Source organism: Balaenoptera borealis (genome assembly GCF_965194805.1).
Source record: "Balaenoptera borealis genome assembly, chromosome: 6".
Classification (NCBI taxonomy): Eukaryota; Metazoa; Chordata; class Mammalia; order Artiodactyla; family Balaenopteridae; genus Balaenoptera; species Balaenoptera borealis.
In genome coordinates this window covers 43,649,433-43,673,603 of record NC_138863.1, presented here as the reverse complement: position 1 = coordinate 43,673,603, position 24,171 = coordinate 43,649,433, and the positions used below count along the sequence as shown (strand labels likewise).

The 24,171-nt window shown below is 42.1% G+C and overlaps 1 protein-coding gene and 1 pseudogene across 4 annotated transcripts in view; one reads left to right on the top strand and one right to left on the bottom strand.

The window, feature by feature from the left end:
• Nucleotides 1-19,354, bottom strand: part of STAT1 (signal transducer and activator of transcription 1) — a 42,620-nt gene extending 23,266 nt beyond the window's left edge. For 2 of the 3 annotated variants that reach the window (XM_082397355.1, XM_082397357.1), the window contains exons 1-9: nt 19,152-19,354; nt 18,676-18,828; nt 15,918-16,046; nt 15,026-15,170; nt 7,910-8,008; nt 4,663-4,752; nt 3,580-3,658; nt 2,382-2,473; nt 2,035-2,186 (exon numbers count right to left, since the gene is read on the bottom strand). In XM_082397355.1, coding sequence (XP_082253481.1) covers nt 2,035-2,186; nt 2,382-2,473; nt 3,580-3,658; nt 4,663-4,752; nt 7,910-8,008; nt 15,026-15,170; nt 15,918-16,045 — 785 coding nt within the window. In that variant the 5' untranslated portion in view covers nt 16,046; nt 18,676-18,828; nt 19,152-19,354. Of the gene's footprint in view, nt 1-2,034; nt 2,187-2,381; nt 2,474-3,579; nt 3,659-4,662; nt 4,753-7,909; nt 8,009-15,025; nt 15,171-15,917; nt 16,047-18,675; nt 18,829-19,043 lie in introns of all 3 variants that reach the window. The other variant, XM_082397356.1, reaches the window with a different exon arrangement.
• LOC309631221 (endonuclease V pseudogene) overlaps nt 1-24,171 on the top strand; it is a 434,994-nt pseudogene that overhangs the window by 240,213 nt on the left and 170,610 nt on the right. The gene's annotated exons all lie outside the window — the stretch shown is intronic.

Below are 24,171 nucleotides of genomic sequence, written 5' to 3'. Positions count from 1 at the left end.
TTGGGACTTAAAGGGGCAGGGCAAAGGGAGTGGGGGCGGGGGGGACAGAGGCAGGGGACACGACAAGGCAGATGCTGTGGGCAGTGATGTGTGGAGCAGTGAGGGGCCCCTGCAGATTTTTCTATCAGGGCAGTGACACTGTGCAGAGAGGAGCAAGAGGGCAACCTGGACGCTGAGGAAGCGAGGCCGAGAGGGGATGCAGGCCGGGTTAGGAGGAGACGAGGGAACAGAGGTTACTGTGTCACTGAACTGAAAGGAGAAGGCAATGTGCGCAATCTAGACACTCAAAATATATATATATAAACCAAGGAGAAAACCTAGCGACTGCTTTCAGGTTCCTCCGTCCTGACAGGAAACCACCAAAGGCGATGCAGCCTCCGAGCCAAGTCAGGCTGTGGAAGTTCATTTTACTGGCCTGGAGGAATGACAGAAGAACATCTATTCCCCAGTGAAAAACATCTCCTTCACTCGGTGTTTCCATTCCTTGAATCCAGTTCGAAGCACCGAGAGCACAGCCCACGGCCATGAAATGAGAGGCAGGATAACGGTGGGTGGGTGAGTTCCAGAGGGATCCTAACCCGGTGATTCCCAACCTTGTTCAGGCCACGACACACAGGAAAATGCCGACAATCCTTGTACCGCACAGTGGGGGATACTGAGGGGTATTCACATCTCTGCAGGAGACTCCTTGTGGCCTAAGGTGACCATGGGGGCCCCGGACAGCGGGGGGCCTCGCTGGGCACCTGGGGGGCTCGGAGGTCAGCATCTCACAAGGCTCACGGGGGCACACTGGGCTGGGGAGCTCCATTCCTATCCACAAAAAACTGGGATATGGAATGGCAACTCACAGAATAAAAATCAATGGCTGACTATTGTGAATTTTTAAAAACACCAATCCAGAAAGTAATCTCATGAGATCGCTGGTCCTTGGGCCCTTCAGAACTGCTCCAGGCCACCACCCCCTCCTACCCACTGATTCTACCGCTTCCATCCCCTCTGCTCAGCTCTGTCAGACCTCCCCTGGACTACGCTAATACACTCAGAGCAGACCAACTGGCCTTTCTCTCTCTATTCTATCCTCAGGCTTCAGCCAGAGTGACCTAAATAAAAAATCAGAGAAACGAACCTCCACTTAAATAAAAGGCCTGCCCGGCTCACCGGTGTCCACTGGGTAAAGTCCCGGAGTCCCCAGCACAGTATGGGAACCTCCGTGACCAGGCTCCAGCCTCTTGCCAGCTCCACTTTCTTCCTTCCCTCTGTGGCACCCGACTCTCTAGCCATCCAGCATGAGAACTGCGGGCCCCGGCTCATGCCAGCCTCCCCTCCCCTCTGCCCCGTCCACACTCTTCTCCTTCCTGGTCTACATGAAGTTTTCCTATTCACTCTCGAGTCCGTGCAAGACCACTTTGTCTCATTAATCTTTCCTGGTGACTCCTTCCTTCATCCTCCATGAACTCTGGACGGTCTCCGTTGGAGCCCTGGCAACCTTTCACTGAACAGTTATTACCACGCCCATCTCCCGCCTCCACACTGAGAGCTCCTTACTGGCAACGACCAAGAATCATTCACCTTGTGTTCCAGGTCCTAGCCCAGGGCCTGGCATACAGCATTTCATAAGTATTTACTAGACGGATGACTGAAACGTATGGCCCACAAACTGTTATTTCATGTAAGCCTGTATAATGCCCTTTTGTTTTTAATAAAACCTTGGGACTCAAGTTGTTAACTGTGCTGTGTGATGACCATGTCACTGGTGTGTTGGCACAAATGACATGTCCCACGGTGCACATACAGCAGGGAGAGGAGTCCTCCAAACCATGCAGAATGGGGCTGAACGTGGCCACAGATGTGATTTACACTGTGCTTTTCAAGTGTTTCCAGGGCAAGAAACAGTTGGACTACATCAAACTCTAAAACAAAGGTTTGACAGAGTCCATTCAACTAACACAGCTGGAACGTGCACTTTAACGTGCACTTTATGAGTTTATATGGTCAGCCAGTCAGCTGCCAATATTCTGCTTTGGAGAATCTTACCAGTTCTGCAGCTGATCGAGGCAAGCATTGGGGGGTCCCCCGATACAGGCACTCTGCTGTCTCCGCTTCCATTCCACAAGTTCATCATTAATCAGGGCTTTCTGGGTAAGTTCGGTGGCATTCAACAACTCTATTATTTTGTGAACTACTTCCTAAAGGGAGAGAAAGAGACAAAGCAAAATAAACTCATCACCTTTAATCACTGAATTTTATTCTTTCATATCAACTGGGTTGCTCTAAGTGAAATGGTTATAAAAATAATTTTGCCTCTATTCCAAACTTCAAGTCCATTATTATTTACAGTCTGTGACAAAAGCGACATGTTATTCTGGAAAGTGAATTACTACCTTTCTCTTACTGTCAAGCATTAAATACATCTTCTGGAGTAACATCTGTTCCTGTTTCTGATCATTCTTTGCCACACCATTGGTTTCATGTTCTGTGAATTGGGACAGACAGCAGATAAATATAAATATAAAAGAAGACAAAACCAACTGAAGCCAAGATTCACATCCATTTAGGAAAAATATGATCAAAATGCTATCTGGAGATAGGTCAAAGGTTGGTTTTTCTTCAATCATTGTTGAAGGAACAAAACAGGAAAAATGGCCTAAGTACAAAAACTGGACACACTGAAACAAAGTCCTTGTTTTCAATGACTCACGTAAACGGGAAACAGTACTGTCTGGTTCTTAAGTCACTGTCAGAATATTACCTAAATGAATATAAGTGACAAAATTCACAACCTCAGTTAAAAAAAAATTGATACAAAGAATCTCTGTGGCTTTAAAGAGAAGCAGACAATTAGGAAATTGTAATTGAGGTTTCTTTCTCTCATACTTTTATTATTAAATTATTATCAAATTATTACTAATAATCTCTCCATTTTACCATGGTATCCTCCAAATGATTGCTAGGGTTACAGCAGTACCCTGCTTGTTCTACACAATGCACACTTTTGGATTATTTTCAGTGGATGTCCTGTCATCATTAAAAACGAGCAACAACAACAAAATCGAGCGAAACTGCTTTAAAACATGTGAAAAATGCTGAACTTCACCTGTGGAGTATACAAATGGAGCTGGAATACTTGGAGGAACTTTAGTTATTAGGGCAGGGGAACTCCACACACATATCCGTCTATGTCCATCAGTGGGCTAGGCACAGTAAGTAAAATGAATAGCACGTAACCAGTATGTATTAACTGGGGGCGATTTTGCCCCCCAGGGATCACTTGGCAATGTTTGGAGACAGTTTTGGTTGTCACCACTGGGGACTGGGGATAGTTCTACTGCCACCTGGTGGGCAGAAGTCAGGGATGCTCCTAAACATCCTACAATGCACAGGACAACCCCCCAGTTAGCTGGCCCAAAATGTCAATAGTACTGAGGTTAAAAAACCCTGGCCTGGGTCACCAAGAAGCCAAGACTAGCAATTCAGAGTCTTGAAATGTTTGGTAAATATGAAGGAGTATCTGCCTTTGTTCTCTAGTGTAGGTAGAAAAAATTACAGGCAATGGACACTGCTTTAAATGTTAACTCTTACCTCTGTTCTGCAAGGTTTTGCATTTAAAGTCATATTCATCCTGTAAATCTTCTAAGGTCTTGATTTCATGCTCTATACACTACAAGTAAAGACAGAAACAAGTTTTCCACCATACTTAGGACAAAGACTTTAGGAGACAGATCACTGGTACTATAGGACCCAGAAAACCATGGATGCAATCCTGCTCCCTCAAAGATGGATTAGACTTGCAAAATTCTAAGCACACGTATGAAATAATTTCTATCTCTTTAGCTAGTACATAATAACCTTTTTAGGAAAGAAAATATATAGCCATTTCTGGACTGGGCCACTTGATGTCTACTTTAATGAAGTGTTTCTTTCAGAGGCAGCAAGACAAAGTTGCTCCAAAGAACCTGGAGTCTGGCAACATGCCGTCTGAAGCACAAAGTCAAGGCCACTCTGGTGTGAACCAGAGGCCCACAGGAGAGCCGGCCCCTCAGCAGAAAGGCCGTTTCCACAGATACAGGCCCAGTGCAAGGCTGGACTCCTCACCCTTTCCCCCAAACAGCACCCACAGTGGAGGGGAGTGGACACGTACCACCAAGGGCACCACCTCCATAAATGTCTGGGAAGTTTTATCTTAAAAGTATTGTGGATATTTTATTCTAATCAGAAATACATCAGAATTTCCTTGTTTGAGATGTTTTTGTTCCCCTTCCAAGTCTTAGAATAAAACAGGTGCTTGAGGAAGACCATGTTTATCCTAGGGCTCTATGTAACCCCAGGAACACCCCCATTTGAGAGGTGCAGACATAAAGGGCTATTTAGAGCGGCAACAGCTAGTTTACTGGGTGATAGGGCAAAGTCAACAGTTACTGCACAATCTTGCAAGGAAGGAAAAGATAAGCTCAATGTTTGGAAGTTGTAACAGGGGCCAAAAATGTCTATCTGCTCATTGGTTTCACCAGTTTGTTTACTTAGGGTTTGGAATTTGAGCGAACCTTTTCTTCTCAGCTACTTAAAAGCTTGAAATCAGTTACAATGCTTACACTAGAGCAATTGAAACCTTTTTTCCTCTACAAAAAGTTACAAAGAAGATGTATACATTTACTAAATACTCACCATAACTTTGTCCTTCACATTTCTGACTCTGCTGTCAAGCTCCTTCTGTTTGTCTAACATTACAGTATTTTGAATATTCCCTGCCTGAGCCTGTAATGGAAGGTACACAGTTAACAGCCATTACTTCCTCTGTCATATTTACCTGCTGGTTATGCTCCAAAGTCAAGTCTACCCCGTGCCCCACCTAACTCCTGGACCTTCCAAAACCTCCTGCAGGCCTCCCACATGAGTGTGCACAAGAAAAGCTCAGTTCCCAAGGCCCCGGAAAATACTGGCAAACTGTTAACAAGCCTACAGAAAGACCAGGCTCAGTTCATGCCTAAAATAAATAGTATTTCTGGAATTTTCCATTAGTTCATACAGTTGCATGGGACCACACAGGAAGTTATTTTAGTTTCTCAAATTCTGTAGACAACATTATTCTTATTAACCCTGTACTCATTTGTCTCAAAGTCATGCAATTCACAGTGTGGTCCCCAGACAAGCAGAATCTTACTACCTGGGAGCTTGTTGGAAATGCAGAATTTCAGGTCCTAATCTGATTACTGAATCAGAAACCCCATTTTGACAAGATTACAGATAATTCAGAGGTATATCAAAATTGAACAGTACAGAGAAAGACAAATATCATATGATATCGCTTATATGTGGAGTCTAAAATAATGATGCAAATGAGCTTATTTACAAAACAGAAATAGACTCACAGACATAGAAAGCAAATTTTTGGTTACTAAAGGGGAAAGGTCGGGGGAGGGGTAAATTAGGAGTATGGGATTAACATATGTAACTATGTTTAAAACAGATAACAAACAAGTACCTAAATGTATCACACAGGGAACTATACTCAATACCTTGTAATAACCTATAACGGAGAAGAATCGAAAAAAGAATATATATGTGTGTGTGTGTGTGTGTGTGTGTACATAACTGAATCACTTTTATGTACACTTGAACACTTGAAACTAACACAACATTGTAAATCAACTATATTTCAATAAAAATTAATTTTTAAAAAACATTAAAAATTGAACAGTACTGCCATTAAGGACTTCAATGAATATCTGCTCCTATAAAGTAATAATGAATATCATCCCAGATGCAATGGGTATAGTTAGTCTTCATCCTTGATAGTCAGAAAACAATTTGTCATTTTTATCGGGATCACATTAAAATTATGAATTAACTCAGGGAAAGCCGATATATTTATGATGTTGTTTTGAATTCTTATGCTTCTAATGGCTTCCTCTTGTCAACTGCAATACCACTAATACAATGCTAAGCAGCAGTGGAAATAGTGGACATCCTTGCCGTGGTTCTGACTTACTGATGCTTTGTCAGTGAAGTAAGATACTGTTTTAGAACCAGGAGATGTATATTTTAATAGGTTAAGGAGGTATCCATCAACTCCTATATTACTGAATTTTTTAAAATCGGGGATGAGTGTTCGATTTTGTCATCCTTTTCAGCATCTTTTCGATACCCCCAGACATCCAGGACCTTCCCTCAAATCCCAGAAAGGTCTTGCTTCTCTTGCTCGCAGCTGGGCAGTCCACTAACCTCGTTCCAGGGGTTCACCGATAAGTCAGGTGTCCTCTGAGAGGATGAAAATGAACGTCTCCCCAGGAACCTCACATTTTTAAAAGGAGGTCAAAAGCTGACATGCCTTTGAGACCAAAGCACACCCAGGAGATGGGGCTGATCTGGGAGAGCAGAAATCACCTCCTCTGTCTCCCAGTGCTGACTCTGGGCCAAACCAGGAGAGAAATGCTTAGGTACCGAGGTGGACAGCTCACTCTTCTGCCCACCTCTGCTCTTGACTGTCCTCCCAAGCCTATCTGAGATACAGGAGCAGTCCATTGCATACTGCTGTTAACATGAAAGTCCCACAGGAGAGTCAAAATTTCCTGCTGAAAGTCTCCCAGGTGCATGCCATACTGAAGAAGGCACACCTCTCTCAGAGGAGACAATGCAGCCAGCTTTTCCTCCTGACAGGCACCTTTGCTCACTAGGCTGGGTCCAGGATGAACTAGCCAGTCTGAGTTTAGAACAAATAATATGTATATTTAAATGCTCAGTGCAGCAAGGTGCTTTCAGCGTGACAGGGAGACAGGAACTAAATGCCCGGGGAAGCAGCAGATTCACAAGGACTGGGGCAAATGCTCAGAAAGTGCATGGAAAATGGCATTCAATGCCACTATTTAAGTTCTCAATCTCCACCCCCCACCTCCCAATCTCACAGCACACTTTGTTAGTTATTCGTTAGAGAAATGCACATAGGACGCATTCCACTGCGTACTCTGGCCTTCTCCCTGTCATACTGGAATGGTCTCAGCCAGAGTAACTCATACTGTAGTGGTCTCACAACTGTCTGCCTGCTGGGTTGTTCCCACCACCCCATCAATGAAAGTCATGAATCAATGCCATGGCAATTTCAAAAAACTGCTGAACCCTAATCACCAGGACGGTTTGTATTAGCATTAGTAAAATCATGATAAAAAAGTCTTGGTACTAGTATAACTCTGACTCATTCACTGTTTGGCTGTCTTAGATATCTAACAGGTATCTCGGTCCTATTGAAAACAAAGCTGCTGATTTTCCCATCAATCCATTCTTCTCCAAAACCTATTGTGCCCTGCAAAAAGCCCTACTCCTATCCCTTCCCTGTCTTCCCCAGCTCAGTAAATAGTATCTCTAAGAAACGCAAGTCACAAATCACACTCACCCTCTACTCTTGGCTCCTTCTCACTCTCACATCTGATCCTTCAGTATATGCCCTATTGGTACCACATCCAGAACATAATGGAATCTGTCCACTTCTTCCCATCTCCACTGACTGCACCTCTACCTCATGCACTTCCCCTCCGCTCCCTCAGTCTGCTGCAAGAGCCCACAGTCTTCTGCTTCCTTTCCTGCCCCAGCACCCCAGAAGTGTCCCTGACCATGACCTAAAGAAACAACCTGACACTCCACTACTGTCCACACAGCATCCTGCTTTACTATCTTCATAGCAACTATCACTATCTGAAAAGATTTTGTTTTTGTGTTGTCTCCTCCCTCACTAGGATGACTTCCATTAGATTGGGGTCCTTTCAAAATCTCTATATCTGTTTTTCCCCACTTCTTGGGGCTATAAAATCAGAGGGCTAGTCACCACTGCCTTGAAACAGGGCCTCAGTAATACTTGCTGGATGAATGAATGAGTTTTTATTTCTTTATTATCTTTTGTGTTCAATTAGGAAAAAAGTACCTGATTGAATCTCTGGGCATTTTCCAGAATCTTTCTTTCCTCCTTCAGACAGTTACAGATGATCATAGACATCTGTATTGGGTCTTCCTGAAAATTATCCTAGACATGGGTTGTTAGAATAAAAATAAATTAAATTTCAGAATGTTTAAACCATTGTGTATTATACACTGTGTATTATACATTGAAATGAGTTCGTTCATATCCATTAAGAAACCTCATCCTAGTCAGCTCTACCCACCACCAGTCCCTCCCATCAGGAAACTTACACAAGTCTCTGAGATTGCCTCATCCACCAAAGGGCAGAGAGCAGAAGCAAGAAGAACGACAATCCTGCAGCCTGTGGAACAAAAGCCACATTCACAGAAAGACAGATAAGATGAAAAGGCAGAGGGCTATGTACCAGATGAAGGAACAAGACAAAACCCCAGAAAAACAACTAAATGAAGTGGAGATAAGCAACCTTCCAGAAAAAGAATTCAGAATAATGATAGTGAAGATGATCCAGGACCTTGGAAAAAGAATGGAGGCAAGGATCGAGAAGAAGCAAGAAATGTTTAACAAAGACCTGGAAGAACTAAAGAACAAACAAACCAAGATGAACAATACAATAACTGAAATGAAAACTACACTAGAAGGAATCAATAGCAGAATAACTGAGGCAGAAGAACAGATAAGTGACCTGGAAGACAGAATGGTGGAACTCACTGCTACGGAACAGAATAAAGAAAAAAGAAATGAAGACAGCCTAAGGGACAACATTAAACGCAACAACATTCGCATTATAGGGGTCCCAGAAGGAGACAAGAGAGAGAGAAAGGACCAGAGAAAACATTTGAAGAGATTATAGTCGAAAACTTCCCTAACATGGGAAAGGAAATAGCCACCCAAGTCCAGGAAGTGCAGCGAGTCCCATAGAGGATAAACCCAAGGAGAAACACACCGAGACACATAGTAATCAAATTAGCAAAAATTAAAGACAAAGAAAATTTACTGAAAGCAGCAAGGGAAAAACGACAAATAACATACAAGGGAACTCGCATAAGGTTAACAGCTGATTTCTCAGCAGAAACTCTACAAGCCAGAAGGGAGTGGCATGATATACTTAAAGTGATGAAAGGGAAGATCCTACACCCAAGATTACTCTACCTAGCAAGGATCTCATTCAGATTCGATGGAGAAATCAAAAGCTTTACAGACAAACAAAAGCTAAGAGAATTCACACCACCAAACCAGCTCTACAATAAATGCTAAAGGAGCTTCTCTAAGTGGGAAACACAAGAGAAGAAAAGGACCTACAAAAACAAACCCAACACAATTAAGAAAATGGTCATAGGAACATACATATCGATAATTACCTTAAACGTGAATGGATTAAATGCTCCAAACAAAAGACACAGGCTTGCTGAATGGATACAAAAACAAGACCCATATATATGCTGTCTACAAGAGACCCACTTCAGACCTAGGGACACATTCAGACTGAAAGTGAGGGGATGGAAAAACTGATTCCATGCAAATGGAAATCACAAGAAAGCTGGAGTAGCTATACTCATATCAGATAAAATAGACTTTAAAATAAAGAATGTTATAAGAGACAAGGAAGGACACTACATAATGATCAAGGGATCAATCCAAGAAGAAGATATAACAATTATAAATATATATGCACCCAACATAGGAGCACCGCAATACAGAAGGCAACTGCTAACAGCTATAAAAGAGGAAATCGACAGTAACACAATAATAGTGGGGGACTTTAACACCTCACTTACACCAATGGACAGATCATCCAAAATGAAAATAAATAAGGAAACAGAAGCTTTAAATGATACAATAGACCAGATAGATTTAATTGATATTTATAGGACATTCCATCCAAAAACAGCAGATTACACTTTCTTCTCAAGTGCGCATGGAACATTCTCCAGGATAGATCACATCTTGGGTCACAAATCAAGCCTCAGTAAATTTAAGAAAATTGAAATCATATCAAGCATCTTTTCTGACCACAATGCTATGAGATTAGAAATGAATTACAGGGAAAAAAACGTAAAAAACACAAACACATGGAGGCTAAACAATACGTTACTAAACAACCAAGAGATCACTGAAGAAATCAAAGAGGAAATCAAAAAATACCTAGAGACAAATGACAATGAAAACACGACGATCCAAAACCTATGGGATGCGGCAAAAGCAGTTCTAAGAGGGAAGTTTATAGCTATACAAGCCTACCTCAAGAAACAAGAAAAATCTTAAGTAAACAATCTAATCTTACACCTAAAGGAACTAGAGAAAGAAGAACAAACAAAAACCAAAGTTAGCAGAAGGAAAGAAATCATAAAGACCAGAGCAGAAATAAATGACATAGAAACAAAGAAAACGATAGCAAATATCAATGAAACTAAAAGCTGGTTCTTTGAGAAGATAAACAAAACTGATAAACCATTAGCCAGACTCATCAAGAAAAAGAGGGAGGGCGTCCCTGGTGGAGCAGTGGTTGAGAATCTGCCGGCCAATCCAGGGGACATGGGTTTGAGCCCTGGTCTGGGAAGATTCCACATGCTGCGGAGCAACTGGGCCAGTGAGCCACAACTACTGAGTCTGTGCGTCTGGAGCCTGTGCTCCGCAACAAGAGAGGCCACGACAATGAGAGGTCTGCGCACTGCAATGAACAGTGGGCCTCGCTCGCCACAACTACAGAAAGTCCTCGCACAGAAACGAAAACCCAACACAGCTATAAATAAATAAATAAATAAATATATTTATTTTTAAAAAATAAATTAAAAAAAAAGAAAAAGAGGGAGAGGACTCAAATCAATAAAATTAGAAATAAAAAAGGAGAAGTTAAAACAGACACCACAGAAATACAAAGCATCCTAAGAGACTACTACAAGCAACTCTATGCCAATAAAATGGACAACCTGGAAGAAATGGACAAATTCTTAGAAAGGTATAACCTTCCAAGACTGAACCAGGAAGAAATAGAAAATATGAACAGACCAATCACAAGTAATGAAATTGAAACTGTGATTAAAAATCTTCCAACAAACAAAAGTCCAGGACCAGATGGCTTCACAGGTGAATTCTGTCAAACATTTAGAGAAGAGCTAACAACCATCTTTCTCAAACTCTTCCAAAAAATTGCAGAGGAAGGAACACTCCCAAACTCATTCTATGAGGCCACCATCACCCTGATACCAAAACCAGACAAAGATACTACAAAAAAAGAAAATTACAGGCCAATATCACTGATGAATATAGATGCAAAAATCCTCAACAAAATACTAGAAAACAGAATCCAACAGCACATTAAAAGGATCATACACCATGATCAAGTGGGGTTTATCCCAGGGATGCAAGGATTCTTCAATATACGCAAATCAATCAACGTGATAAACCATATTAACAAAACCATATTAACAAACTGAAGAATAAAAACCATATGATCATCTCAATAGATGCAGAAAAAGCTTTTGACAAAATTCAACACCCATTTATGATAAAAGCTCTCCAGAAAGTGGGCATAGAGGGAACCTACCTCAACATAATAAAGGCCATATACAACAAACCCACAGCAAACATCATTCTCAATGGTGAAAAACTGAAAGCATTTCCTCTAAGATCAGGAATGAGACAAGGAGGTCCACTCTCACTACTATTATTCAACATAGTTTTGGAAGTCCTAGCCACGGCAATCAGAGAAGAAAAAGAAATAAAAGGAATACAAATTGGAAAAGAAGAAGTAAAACTGTCACTGTTTGCAGATGACATGATACTACACATAGAGAATCCTAAAAATGCCACCTGAAAACTACTGGAGCTAACCAATGAATTTGGTAAAGTTTCAGGATACAAAATTAATGCACAGAAATCTCTTGCATTCCTACACACTAATGATGAAAAATCTGAAGGAGAAATTAAGGAAACACTCCCATTTACTACTGCAACAAAAAGAATAAAATATCTAGGAATAAACCTACCTAGGGACACAAAAGACCTGTATGCAGAAAAGTATAAGACACTGATGAAAGAAATTAAAGATGATACCAACAGATGGAGAGATATACCATGTTCTTGGATTGGAAGAATCAGTATTGTGAAAATGACTATACAACCCAAAGCAATCTACAGATTCAATGCAATCCCTATCAAATTACCAATGGCATTTTTTATGGAACTAGAACAAATCATCTTAAAATTTGTATGGAGACACAAAAGACCCCAAATAGCCAAAGCAGTCTTGAGGGAAAAAAACGGAGCTGGAGGCATCAGACTCCCTGACTTCAGACTATACTACAAAGTTACAGTCATCAAGACAATACGGTACTGGCACAAAAACAGAAACATAGATCAATGGAACAAGATAGAAAGCCCAGAGATAAACCCATGCACCTATGATCAACTAATCTATGACAAAGGAGGCAAAGATATACAATGCAGAAAAGACAGTCTCTTCAATAAGTGGTGCTGGGAAAACTGGACAGCTACATGTAAAAGAATGAAATTAGAACACTCCCTAACACCATACACAAAAATAAACTCAAAATGGATTAGAGACCTAAATGTAAGACTGTACACTATAAAACTCTTAGAGGAAACCATAGGGAGAACACTCTTTGACATAAATCACAGCCAGATCTTTTTTGATCCAACTCCTAGAGTAATGGAAATAAAAACAAAAATAAACAAATGGGACCTAATGAAACTTAAAAGCTATTGCACAGCAAAGGAAACCATAAACAAGACGAAAAGACAACTCTCAGAATGGGAGAAAATATTTGCAAACAAATCAACAGACACAGGATTAATCTCCAAAATATATAAAAAGCTCACACAGCTCAATATTAAAGAAATAAAGAACCCAATCCAAAAATGTGCAGGAGACCTAAATAGACATTTCTCCAAAGAAGACATACAGATGGCCAAGAAGCACATGAAAAGCTGCTCAACATCACTAATTATTAGAGAAATGCAAATCAAAACTACAATGAGGTATTACCTCACACCAGTTAGAATGGGCATCAACAGAAATTCTACAAACAACAGATGCTGGAGAGGGTGTGGAGAAAAGGGAACCCTCTTGCACTGTTGGTGAGAATGTAAATTGATACAGCCACTATGGAGAACAGTATGGAGGTTCCTTAAAAAACTAAAAATAGAATTACCATATGATCCAGCAATCCCACCACTGGGCATATACCCAGAGAAAACCATATTTCATGCACCCCAATGTTCATTGCAGCACTATTTACAATAGCCAGGTCATGGAAGCAACATCGACAGACGAATGGATAAAGAAGATGTGGTACATATATACAATGGAATATTACTCAGCCATAAAAAGGAATGAAATTGGGTCATCTGTAGAGACGTGGATGAATCTAGAGACTGTCATACAGAGTGAAGTAAGTCAGAAAGAGAAAAACAAATATCGTATATTGACGCATGTATGGGGAACCTAGAAAAATGGTACAGATGAACTGGTTTGCAGGGCAGAAGTTGAGACACAGATGTAGAGAACAAACGTATGGACACCAAGGGGGAAAGCCGCGGGGGGGGGGTGGGGATGGTGGTGTGCTGAATTGGGCGATTGGGATTGACATGTACACACTGATGTGTATAAAACTGATGAATAATAAGAACCTGCTGTATAAAAAAATGAATAAAATGAAATTCAAAAATTCAAAAACAAAAGAATGCTATCTCCCATTTAACCAACATGTACTAGTTTATTATATACTTTTATGCTCTGCAGTGAGTTGGTACATTTCCAAAGGCAGTGGCTACACTTTATCTTTAGTAGTGAAAGGAAATAGCTGCATATATGACAATGTGGAGCCTTTCAATTTTATGTACTTACTGAGTTCAATAAAATAAATACCAGCTTTAAAGAAAAAAAAAAAAAGAAAGCTCATCCTGCACTTATTAAATTCTACATAAGCCATTTTTGATAAAATCAAAATATTCTTTTTACGAACTATGACAAAAGCTGCTTTAACTGTCCAATTAAGTGCAGGTACCTAAATTATTTCTTGATTAAAAAAACAAGTATTTTCATATGTAGTTCCTATAATACTTTTACTTTAATTTTATTGTTCTTGGGCCCAATTATCTTGTTAGGATCCTGAGATAATGCAAATGATACAAAAATTATCCATGATATTCCTCAATTAATTTATCTGTTGCCCTCTGATTTGAATTAGACCAAAGATATTCTTCTCAGTTTTTGTTTTCTTGTCAAAGCTAGTTTGCAAAATACCAGCAATCGTGCCTCTTTATAACAGGTATTATCAAGCAAAATCTGTAGGAGAGCAAGTTTCGGCAAAGTTAATCTGGCTTTCCCACTCACTGGTATTATAAAATCATACACACATTCACAGAGGGGGAAAAAAAGCTTCTAATTACCTAAGTTGAACAGTTTGGTTGTGAGGAGTTAAACAAGAAAATGACAGCACTCACCTCCATTAAAACAGAAAAGTTCCATTAATACAGAAATAAAAATGGTAGCCAGGCTTAAGGGATGCTGGGAGTACTGATGAAGAACTCCCAAAACTCTGCAGCATACTCTCACCTGTGTGCAACTCCCTTTGACTTTTTCTTCCAAGGGGGGCTAACTTCAGCAGAAGCATGGCAAGGTGGAGTCAGCTCCAATTCACCACCTCACTACTGAGCCTTAGAGACGTCAAAACTTTCAACACTTTCTGGACTTACTCTTCATCTGTACACCAAGCACTTAGACTTGACTCATCACTAAAGTTCCTTTGAGCTTTAACATGTTACTACAGCTCACTGCTCTTAAAATAAAACCCTTTTTCTTCAATTTACATATCAACGGCTTTTAATAAGACAAGATCATAGCATCGAATTTCTCTCAGAATTACTTACGTCTAAGTGATACCCTTCAGCCTGAATACTCCTTATGTGTTTACAAAATGAACTGATATTTTATTTTACTTCTGCTATAAAATATTAGCTACATAATGGTAGTTTATTTATAGTGTCTGTACTTTTCTAAATACCAATGAGTGTGTGCTCAATAGTATTTGCTGAATGAAATAAATTCTTATGTAAACATGGAAACATTTCAACTTAAACGCAAAAACCAGGTCATACCTGAAGATTACGCTTGCTTTTCCTTATGTTATGCTGCAACAAAAAATTATTCTCCAAAGAAAAGCGACTGTATTGATCATCCAGCTGCGATAGGAGGTCGTGAAAACGGATGGTAGCAAATGAAACATCATTGGCGGCATGCTCCCTAGGAGATTCAAAATTTACACATTTCATTAAGATACTACTTTAAAACGACAAAATAAACACTGCTTTCCATGTTGAAATGACTAAAAATAATTTAAAGTGTTTTCTTGGGTTTTATTTCCTTCTTTTGAAACTGCCATTGCTATTAGCAGCAGTTTGTACAATATTTCTATTATATACAATTGGCATGAAAAATTCTAGCACTCCAAGACTGTGCACAAAAGTGTTAATGGCGATTATCTCTGGAGGCAAAAAATCAACAGGGGCCTTCACTTTCTACATCAAATACTTTCAGAACATTTGAAGTATTTGCAATGAGCAAACAATAAATTGTAAAATAGAACATATACCAGTTTTAAGAGATATTTCCTTAATTTTTTTTTACTTTCTTCATACTTCTAATCAGTGTTCTACCAAAACTTGGCTTTAATTATTACTTTTAACTTACTTCTTTCTATAACCTGGATCCTAACTTGGAAATAATTGGTGTCAGCATTATTTAACTTGTGCAAAGCATTTAGGAGGATGTATAATTAAATCGACAAATACATAAAATTAATGACTAATGCATTTAGCTTTCTAGAGACACATGCCATTTTTCAAGGCAACACTCTTTTCTGCAACAGGTAATCCCAATGGCTACTGATGAGATTCATCTTCCAGTCAATGTAGTTCCAAGCCACTTAATCAACAAGTTATTTTAAAAGTGAAGAAAAACTCCTTCTTCTGTCAAGTGAGTTTTCCTTACCAGTCTTGCTTTTCTAGCCACTGTGCCAGATACTGTCTGATTTCCATGGGAAAACTGTCATCATAGAGCTGGTGAACCTGCTCCAGGAATTTGGAGTCAAGCTGCTGAAGCTCATACCACTGGGACATCCTATAGGGAAACAGAATACAGATCACAAATGGAAGCCCGCAGCTCCAAAGAAAGCCTGTCTAGCATTGTGCTTCTTCTAAATATCTTGCTTAATTAAAAACATAATCTGCCTTTGAAATATACTTTTAAAATGGTGTCTATATTTCAAAGCCTGTTTTTTAATTGAGTTTTGGGTCAAAGTTTTTTTCTTCTCCAAAAAACACATCTTCAGGTCTTTGCTCAAATGCCAGCATCTCAGGGAAGCCTCCTCTGGCCACCTTATTTAAAATGACACCACCTCTCACCTTGGAAAACACTATCCCTCCTCCCTGATGTATTCTTCTCCATCGCACTTACCACCATCTGACCTATCACATATTTTCTTTTTTATTTTGATTAGTGTCTATTTTCCCCGCATGAAGGGAAGGATTTGGGAGTGGGGGGGTTGTTCACCGCTGCATCTTCAGAACAGTGCTGGGCATACAGTAGGTGTTCATATGCCTTTAAAATGAATCTACACTTTTATCAAATAAATCAATGGAAAACACTAATTAGATTTGCTTTAGGACAAATCGCAAGAACTCTCCCTGAAATTGCTCTTATAAATTATAGAACATTTGTAACTTAATCCAAAGAATTTTAAACTGGTGTTTTATATTTTATGATTCAAGTGATTAAAATGAATTATTTTTGATATATATCTTCTTTTTTTTTTTTGGCCACACTACACAGCATGCAGGATCTTAGTTCCCCAACGTGGGATCAAAACCGTGACCCGTGCAGTGGAATCGAACAGTCCTAACTACTGGACCGCCAGGGAATTCCCAGGTTATATATCTTTTAAAAGAGATATATTTTCCTCTTTGCCTACTGCAAACAACAAGTCTGCACAAGAATTCTTAAACCTAAGTAATAATTTTTAAAGACTGAAACAACATTGTTAAATGTAATCTGAAAGGATAAAATAATACTATCTCTTTGGATAACAGCAAGTCAACTTTTACATAGCAGTTCTGAAGATTAAAAATTAAAACACCTGATTTAAGTCCGAACATCCATTAGGAAAATGAAAAGCCTCTCTTCACCATAGCGTAAATTAGGATTTACATCAGTGCACAGCTGACAACATTCAGAGTAGATATAAGTGAATCTTGTCCTACCAGGCCTGAGGAAGAGGTCTGGATTTTCAAGCAGGGCGTGGAAGAGCATATGCATGCTTGTTGGCAAGCATACCTGGGCAGGCATGAAGTCATGTCTACTCCACAAATCTCCTTCCAAAGGAAGGTAAGGATGTGGTGAGGCTACAAAGCTAGTCACCATCACAAATACCAGTACGAATGGACCCAAGTCCACACCTTTGCTACACTTGCTGTAGCAATTTGATTTTTCACTTCGAATTTACTTTACCTGAGTGGAAGACTCTAAATCTCTGGCGCTCTCCCTCCCTACTAGGTGTCTAATAAGGATATGCCTAAAGCAAATATGCTGGCCAGAGTGTCAACCAGCGGGGACTGCAATACCTCTGTTTAGGTGAGTGACCTCAAGTTACTCACTTCCCTCTCAACAGGGTGGTTGTTTAAGACTGAATGACCTAATACAGATACAGCACCTGGCACAAAGCAGGCGATCAATAAATTCATGCTAACAAATCCAGAATCCATTCCCTCTTCTCACAAAACTTGTTACCAGCACAGGGAGTGGCAAGACCATCCCCCAGTTACCTGACTTCTTCCTCTCCAGTCCCAAGACCTCCAACCACCTTGCCTCCAACACTCTTTCCCAATCTGGCCTTCTGCTGCACACGGGTTTTGACCACATCATTCTCTAGTTCAAAATTGCTACAGTTTGCCCATTACCAGGCTGATTTCCACTCTGACCCTATTTTCATCCATTAACAAAGCAACCCAGTCACCAAATTACCTACTTTTTTTTTTCTGCACTGCTCCAGCTGTCACTCACCCTTGAAAACAGCTTTTCCACATTCTGCCTCTCTAAATTCTACCAGCATTCAAAGGTAGGTACAAATAGCCCTTCCTCCATAAGCTGTCTGAGACCCACCCAGAGATAATTAAGCTTTCATTAACGTGCGCCTCATTACATTTTGTATCTCTATTAGAGCATCAGTCCCTGTCTTCCTTAAAGAGCTCTATGATGTCTCCCCCGCAGCATGTAAGCTTCAGAGTTGCTGGGACTATCTTTTTTTTAAACATCGTCTGCACCGTGGAGAGTGTCCTGCACATATTATGTACTCAACAGTAGTCTGTTGAAGTGAAATCTAGTAGATTTCAGATTGAATTAGAAAGTAAAGGGCAAACCATATTATGGTCCAACAAGTTTGAGTCCTGCATTAAACTGCAAACTGGATTGTGCTGGAGGCTCAAGGCTTATTTCTGTCCCATAAAACAAACTATCCAACTTATACAAACAACATTTAAAGCACAATCACACACCTGTTGTTCTTCCCCCAAACTCTTTGGTACTAGTCAGAATTTGTTTTAAAGACTAATTATATTATTTGGGGGTCTGCAGGAACTAATTATCACTTTTACATTCCAGGAGCACATTAAGCTCTTTTATCCTTAAATACAGACATATAATTAAGTTCCAAAGTCACATACTCATTCATTCGTTTCGTGAACATTTTACTAACCTGTCACCTTGTGCCCCAGCGAAGGGCTGGGGATTCAACACAAGCAGCAGCTACACACAGCACGTCAGATGCCAAGACTGCTAGGTTTGCATGCACAGGGTGCGAGCGTATAACTTAGCTCTCTGGGGGTGGCACACGGCAAATGAAAACTTTCTGCGGAGAGAAGAAAACATGACTCTGATGGAAGCGGCGGAAAAGAGAGAAAAATGAGGGTAAATGGGGAGATGCAGTATTTTCGGCGGGGGAGGGGCGCAGGATTCTATTGCACAAGACATTTTCTACTACCAGAGCACGACTGGCTGGGGCAACCGTGCCATCACCGAAAACAACACCTGGGATACGCGTTCTTTCCCGGATAACGGATTTACCTGTCAGCACTTTGAAGCCCGCCCTCGCCGGGCATCCGGCCGCTGGGCCCCGACCACGGCGGTCCAGGAACGTCCCACCCCGGCACCCGGAACCTCACGCCCACTCACTCTGCGCTCCGGATCCTGCAGAGGTGGGCGAAGGCGCGGCCGTGCTGCCTCTCCCGGGCGCGCCGGGTCGCCTCTGCTTTCTGGGGTCTGACCGGCGTCGTCCCGGGCGCGACTGGCTCTCTCCGCAAACTAACCGCAGCAAAGCGAAAGTACCACCCGGGAGAAAAGGTACGGCCAGACGCCCCGCCTCCTTCCGCTCCCGCCAATCACCGGGTTGCTGCCGCTCTCGGCCAATCGGAAGCGGCTGTTCCGAGCGCGCGCCGCCTCCCCCCCGGGGCCACTGCTCTGCCAACCCGCTGGGTCTTTCCTTAGAATTCGGGGAGGGCCCCCATCTGGGGGAGGTGACGCTCAGCTCTGTGTTGCAAGTTGCGGGTTATGTTTACACGTGTTTTAGAGAACAACTAAAAGGAAGTTATGTGTTTGCAGAGGCCCAAACTTGGAGATCCTTATATCAGCCCCAAACCTGAGAATTCGAGGCAGAGGACACAGGTGGAGACGTTGTCATTCTAGACGCTCGGCTTAGCAGCTGACCTCTATGTTGCTAAACCCAGGGGACGCTTTTCTGTCCTCACCTTACTTGACCACTCAGAAACCTTCTAAGCAGTTGACACCTCCACCCTTTAACACTTCTTCCTGGGCCATGATGCCGACACACTTTGCTTGCTTCTTCCTACCTCTCTGCTACCCTTTCTCCATCCTCTGCTCCTCCTCCGCCACCAAACCGTTCAAAGTGTGGTCAGGGTCCGGATCTTGGTCTACTTTACCTACAGTTCTCAGGCTGTCCTGTGATGACCTCATCCACAGCTTCAATGTCCTTCTAGATATGTAGAACTTCTACACGGGTACCCTGTCCACACGTCTCCTCTGAGCTCCACACCCACGTGTACAGCCCACACTTGACCCGCCACTTGGATGTCTGGTAAGCTCTAAAAACTAGTTGTGTTCAGAACCAACTCATCATCTTTCTCCTGAAACCTGCCCTTTTTCTAGAACTGACTCATGCCAGAAAACTAGGAGCCACCTTTGACATTGCTTTCTCACCCCCACCAGTCCTCAAGCCTTGTTGATTCTTCCACCTAAATATTTCTCAAGTCTCATCGCTTCTTGCCATCTCCCACACCACCCCCCCTTTTCTCTCATTTGGATTCTCGCAGTAGTTTCCCCAAATGGCTGCCTCACTGCAGTTCTTAACTCCTGGTTAATCCATATTCCCTACAGCAGTTTGAGTGGTTTGTTTTTTAATTGCAAAGCAGATCATGTGTTTGCCAACCTGAAAATCCTCTGATGGCTTTTCTTACAAAATCCAAATTTCTTAATGTAACCTATAAAGCCCTGGTTTCCCCATCACTTTCTTTAACCCCATCTTGTGCCACTCTTTCCTTACTTCAGCATTTTTGTTCTTCAAATAAGACGAGCTCTTTCCACAAACTCAGGGCCTTCTCACCAGTAGTTCTCCATCTGGAAAGCCCCTTGAGCCAATGTCCCCCTCCCCCAACTTCTTTGCAGGCTAACTCATCTTTTATGTCTTAGCTAAAATCTAAGCTTAAATGTCACTTCCCCAGGTAGGCATCTCTGAGGCCAGCCTAGACTAGATCTTCTTGGAATGCGTGCACAGAAAATCAATTGGTTCCTCTAAGTAGGTGGGACTTGAATCAAGCCTAGAATAATAACACAACTTTGGGTAGGAAAAGGCTCTAAATAATTTCCCAGAGGTATGCTTATCTGTGTATCTATTATAGTTTTTTCCCTTCTCACATCTATATGCTCCTTCCTCTTGTCACATATTCACCCTCCCAAAGCCGGTACTGATAGCAATGACCCTTGGTACCAAAGTAGCAGCCTTCTGTGAAAAAGATGCCAGGACACCAAAAAAAGTCCTTCCCCTTCTACTAACACCCTGTCCTAAGGGCCCAGACAATGTCTGAGAAAAGCTCTACGAAAGGTAGATAATATGTTAAACATTTTTTTCTGGTACTGTAAAATTTGCACAGAGACTAGCTTCAGTATTGACAGGGAAATTAAATAATCTTAACAGCTGCAAATAGGATGTTTCTCTTTGGCTCTCCACATTCTGATTGTCATCAAGTTCTGTGGATGCTTCCTTCCCTATGCCTTTATCTGCCTTAGTTTTCCCATCATTGACAATACCCCACTGTAGGCCTTCATCAGTTCAGAACTGGAATGCTACAGTAGATGCCAGTTACACTACCTTTTTTCTGTCCTTTCCCCCTCGACTGTATTTGCCACATTAAATTCTCTAAAGCACCTTATTTATACAGTCACTCCCTGCTCAAAAGTCTTGACAACTCTCATTGCATTTATGATAAACACAAACTTTGCCTGCTAGTCTGGACCCTCTACAGAATGTCCCTAACATGTTCCGGGGTGGTGGGTTACTTCTTATAATTTTCTTTACTTTTCTTCTTTTTTTTTTTAATGTCTATTACGAGCAGTATTACATTCGTAGACCAAACACCCTCACGAGCACCTTTTGAAGTCCTGTGCTTTCAGAAGAGCAGCCCAGGCCCGCCCAGGATGAGGTACACTCGGGGAGGTGCAGTCTGTCAGGCTGTTTGATAAGTTTCCAAAATAGCTGGCCCGGCGCGTGGCGGGAGGGACGCGGCTGCTCAGAAGAGCCGCCCCACGTGCTTTCGGGGAAATAGTCTGGGAGCGAGAAGTAGCAGAATTGACAAGAAACCGAAAAGTGAAAGTAGAGATGGAGCGAGCAGTACGCAGGCGCGGGCCCGGGGCTTTCCAGCTGACAGCCCGCCCAGCGGCCGGTTCCCTATCGCAGCCTCCGCGAGGGCGGGATCCACACGCTCGCCCGGGCCCGGCCGTAGCTGCCCGGCGCCCTCCCTGCCCGAGTCCGAGAATAGTGGCCCTGGACACGATGAAAGGCAGCGGCGGGGGCCTGGGTGCCTCTTAACTTTGGAGGGATGGCGGGGGACGTTTTCTAATTGCTTAATGTGCTGGAAACCTTACCCATCCTCTTCCATCTTTTCTTTCTTCCCGTGGCCTGGAGACGTCCCTTTTTTCTCCCTCACTTCTCTGTCTACACAGTCTGCACACATGCTAACTCAGATCTCATTGGTCTTTCCAGCTCTGACCCTCACCCAGCTGGTTTGACTGCCCTTAATCCAAAGATGAAGGTGGGAGGCTGGCTGTTTCTTCAACTGTCTTTTCCTAGATCTGCAGAGGGGGCTTTTCTCTTTCTTCTGGCGTCTTCTCGCCGCTCCCACTTCTCACCCCCAATCCCCACCTTCTTCCTTATGGTGATTATATCAGAGGGAGTGGGGAAGAAGTATAATGGAGAAGAATAATTTAGTCACCGGACCATGATTTTGAAAGTTTGGCAGGACCAGAAAAAATTGTTTTGGCCCAGCCTGCTATGTGTGTTACTTACTGAATGGTTCTAGGAGGCATGGACAGCGTTTCTTTGGGCTCTGCTCAACCATTCTTTAAAAGGCTCTATCTACTTACGGCGACCTGGGGACCAACCTAAGACCTCCAGTGTGTGATGGGCCCCACCTTACTGGACCACAGCTTCTGGCCTCATGACAGTGAGCACCAGTCCCCAGGGCTGCAAGGGCACTGTACATAATTCCCAGAATACAAATGGACATCTATTTTTCCCGTTAGGAGAGGACAGGACCCGCTATATGATTTGCAGGCCCAGTGCAAAATGAAAACAAGAGGCCCCTTATTCAAACTTATTAAGAATTTCAAGAAGGCAAAGGCAGAGCACTAAACCAAGTGTGGAGCCTCTGACTGTTCTGCCCTTTATAGATGCACACATTGCACACCCATGAGGTCCCTAGTAGGGGTACTGGAGGGAGGGGAGAGTTCTTCTATAGAAACCTTGTTACATGTTTACTTAAAACAAATGAAAACTTAGATATAATGAAGAAACGAATTATAACACCACTCCTTCCTAAAGCATTTGCAATAAAATCCAGAGCCTTCCACACTCCCAGTAGAGCCCTACACCATCTGATCTTGTCTCCCTCTCCTACACATCTTGTCCTACTCTCTCCATGCTCTTCTACACTCCCCACCCTGTGACCTCTTTCTGTTCCTCAAGTACCCCCAGCTTTTACCTGCCTGGGTTCTATGTATGTGTATGCTGTTACTTTAGGATGCTGTGTTCCCAGCTGTGAAATGGACTTGCTTCTTCTCATTCTTTAGGTCTCAGCTCAAATGTCATCTCCTCAGAGAGACCTTCAATGAGCATTTCTTCCAGTTACTCTATGTCACATTTATATTCTTCATAGCACTTATTAAATCTGTCCTTTATTATTTGCTTGTCTGTTTTCATCTCTCCTCACAACAGGAGGGACTTTGTGCTGTGTTACAGCCTGTCTCATCTCAGGTTCCACGAGAGAATTCAGCCTAATGCCCGGGGCATCTGTGTATTAATTACCTTCTCTCCTGTTTATCTAGAATGGCACTATGTACCATCCTTGGGAGAACTGAGAAAATAGTCAAGCAAATCACTTTGTGTCTTGTGGTTCAGATAGGAAACCCTGGTTGAAAAAGGCAATGCCTGATACATAGTCTCAAAAATATTTTTGAATGAATAACCCTGGGATAAGGAATCAGAGGTTAAATCAACCATTCAGACCTCAGCACAGGCTCTAGCCTATTGAGCTAGAATTGAGGGGGAGGAGGATTAAGAACAGGTGTATTCCAAAAAACTTCAGTGAGAGCACCACTCCTCCACACCCCTCCAACCTCTCCCCCATCTCCACCCTGTCTGGAGGGCCTCTAGGGTTCTTTCCATCTGCAGCAGCCTGTGAAACATCTCAGTGGATGACTGTCCAGCCTAAGTAAGAGAGAGTCGTGTGGGACTTTTACCAGGGGCAGGAGTAATAAAGGCAATGAGTTTAATCACGGGGAATTAAGGGGAAATTTCAGGAACACTTGATTCATCTGTGGGTGGACAGATGCCTGGGATGCTAGGCACACGAGATACCTAAATTAAAGGGAAGTTAGAGTGAGCTAACGGACAGTCTAATTCCAG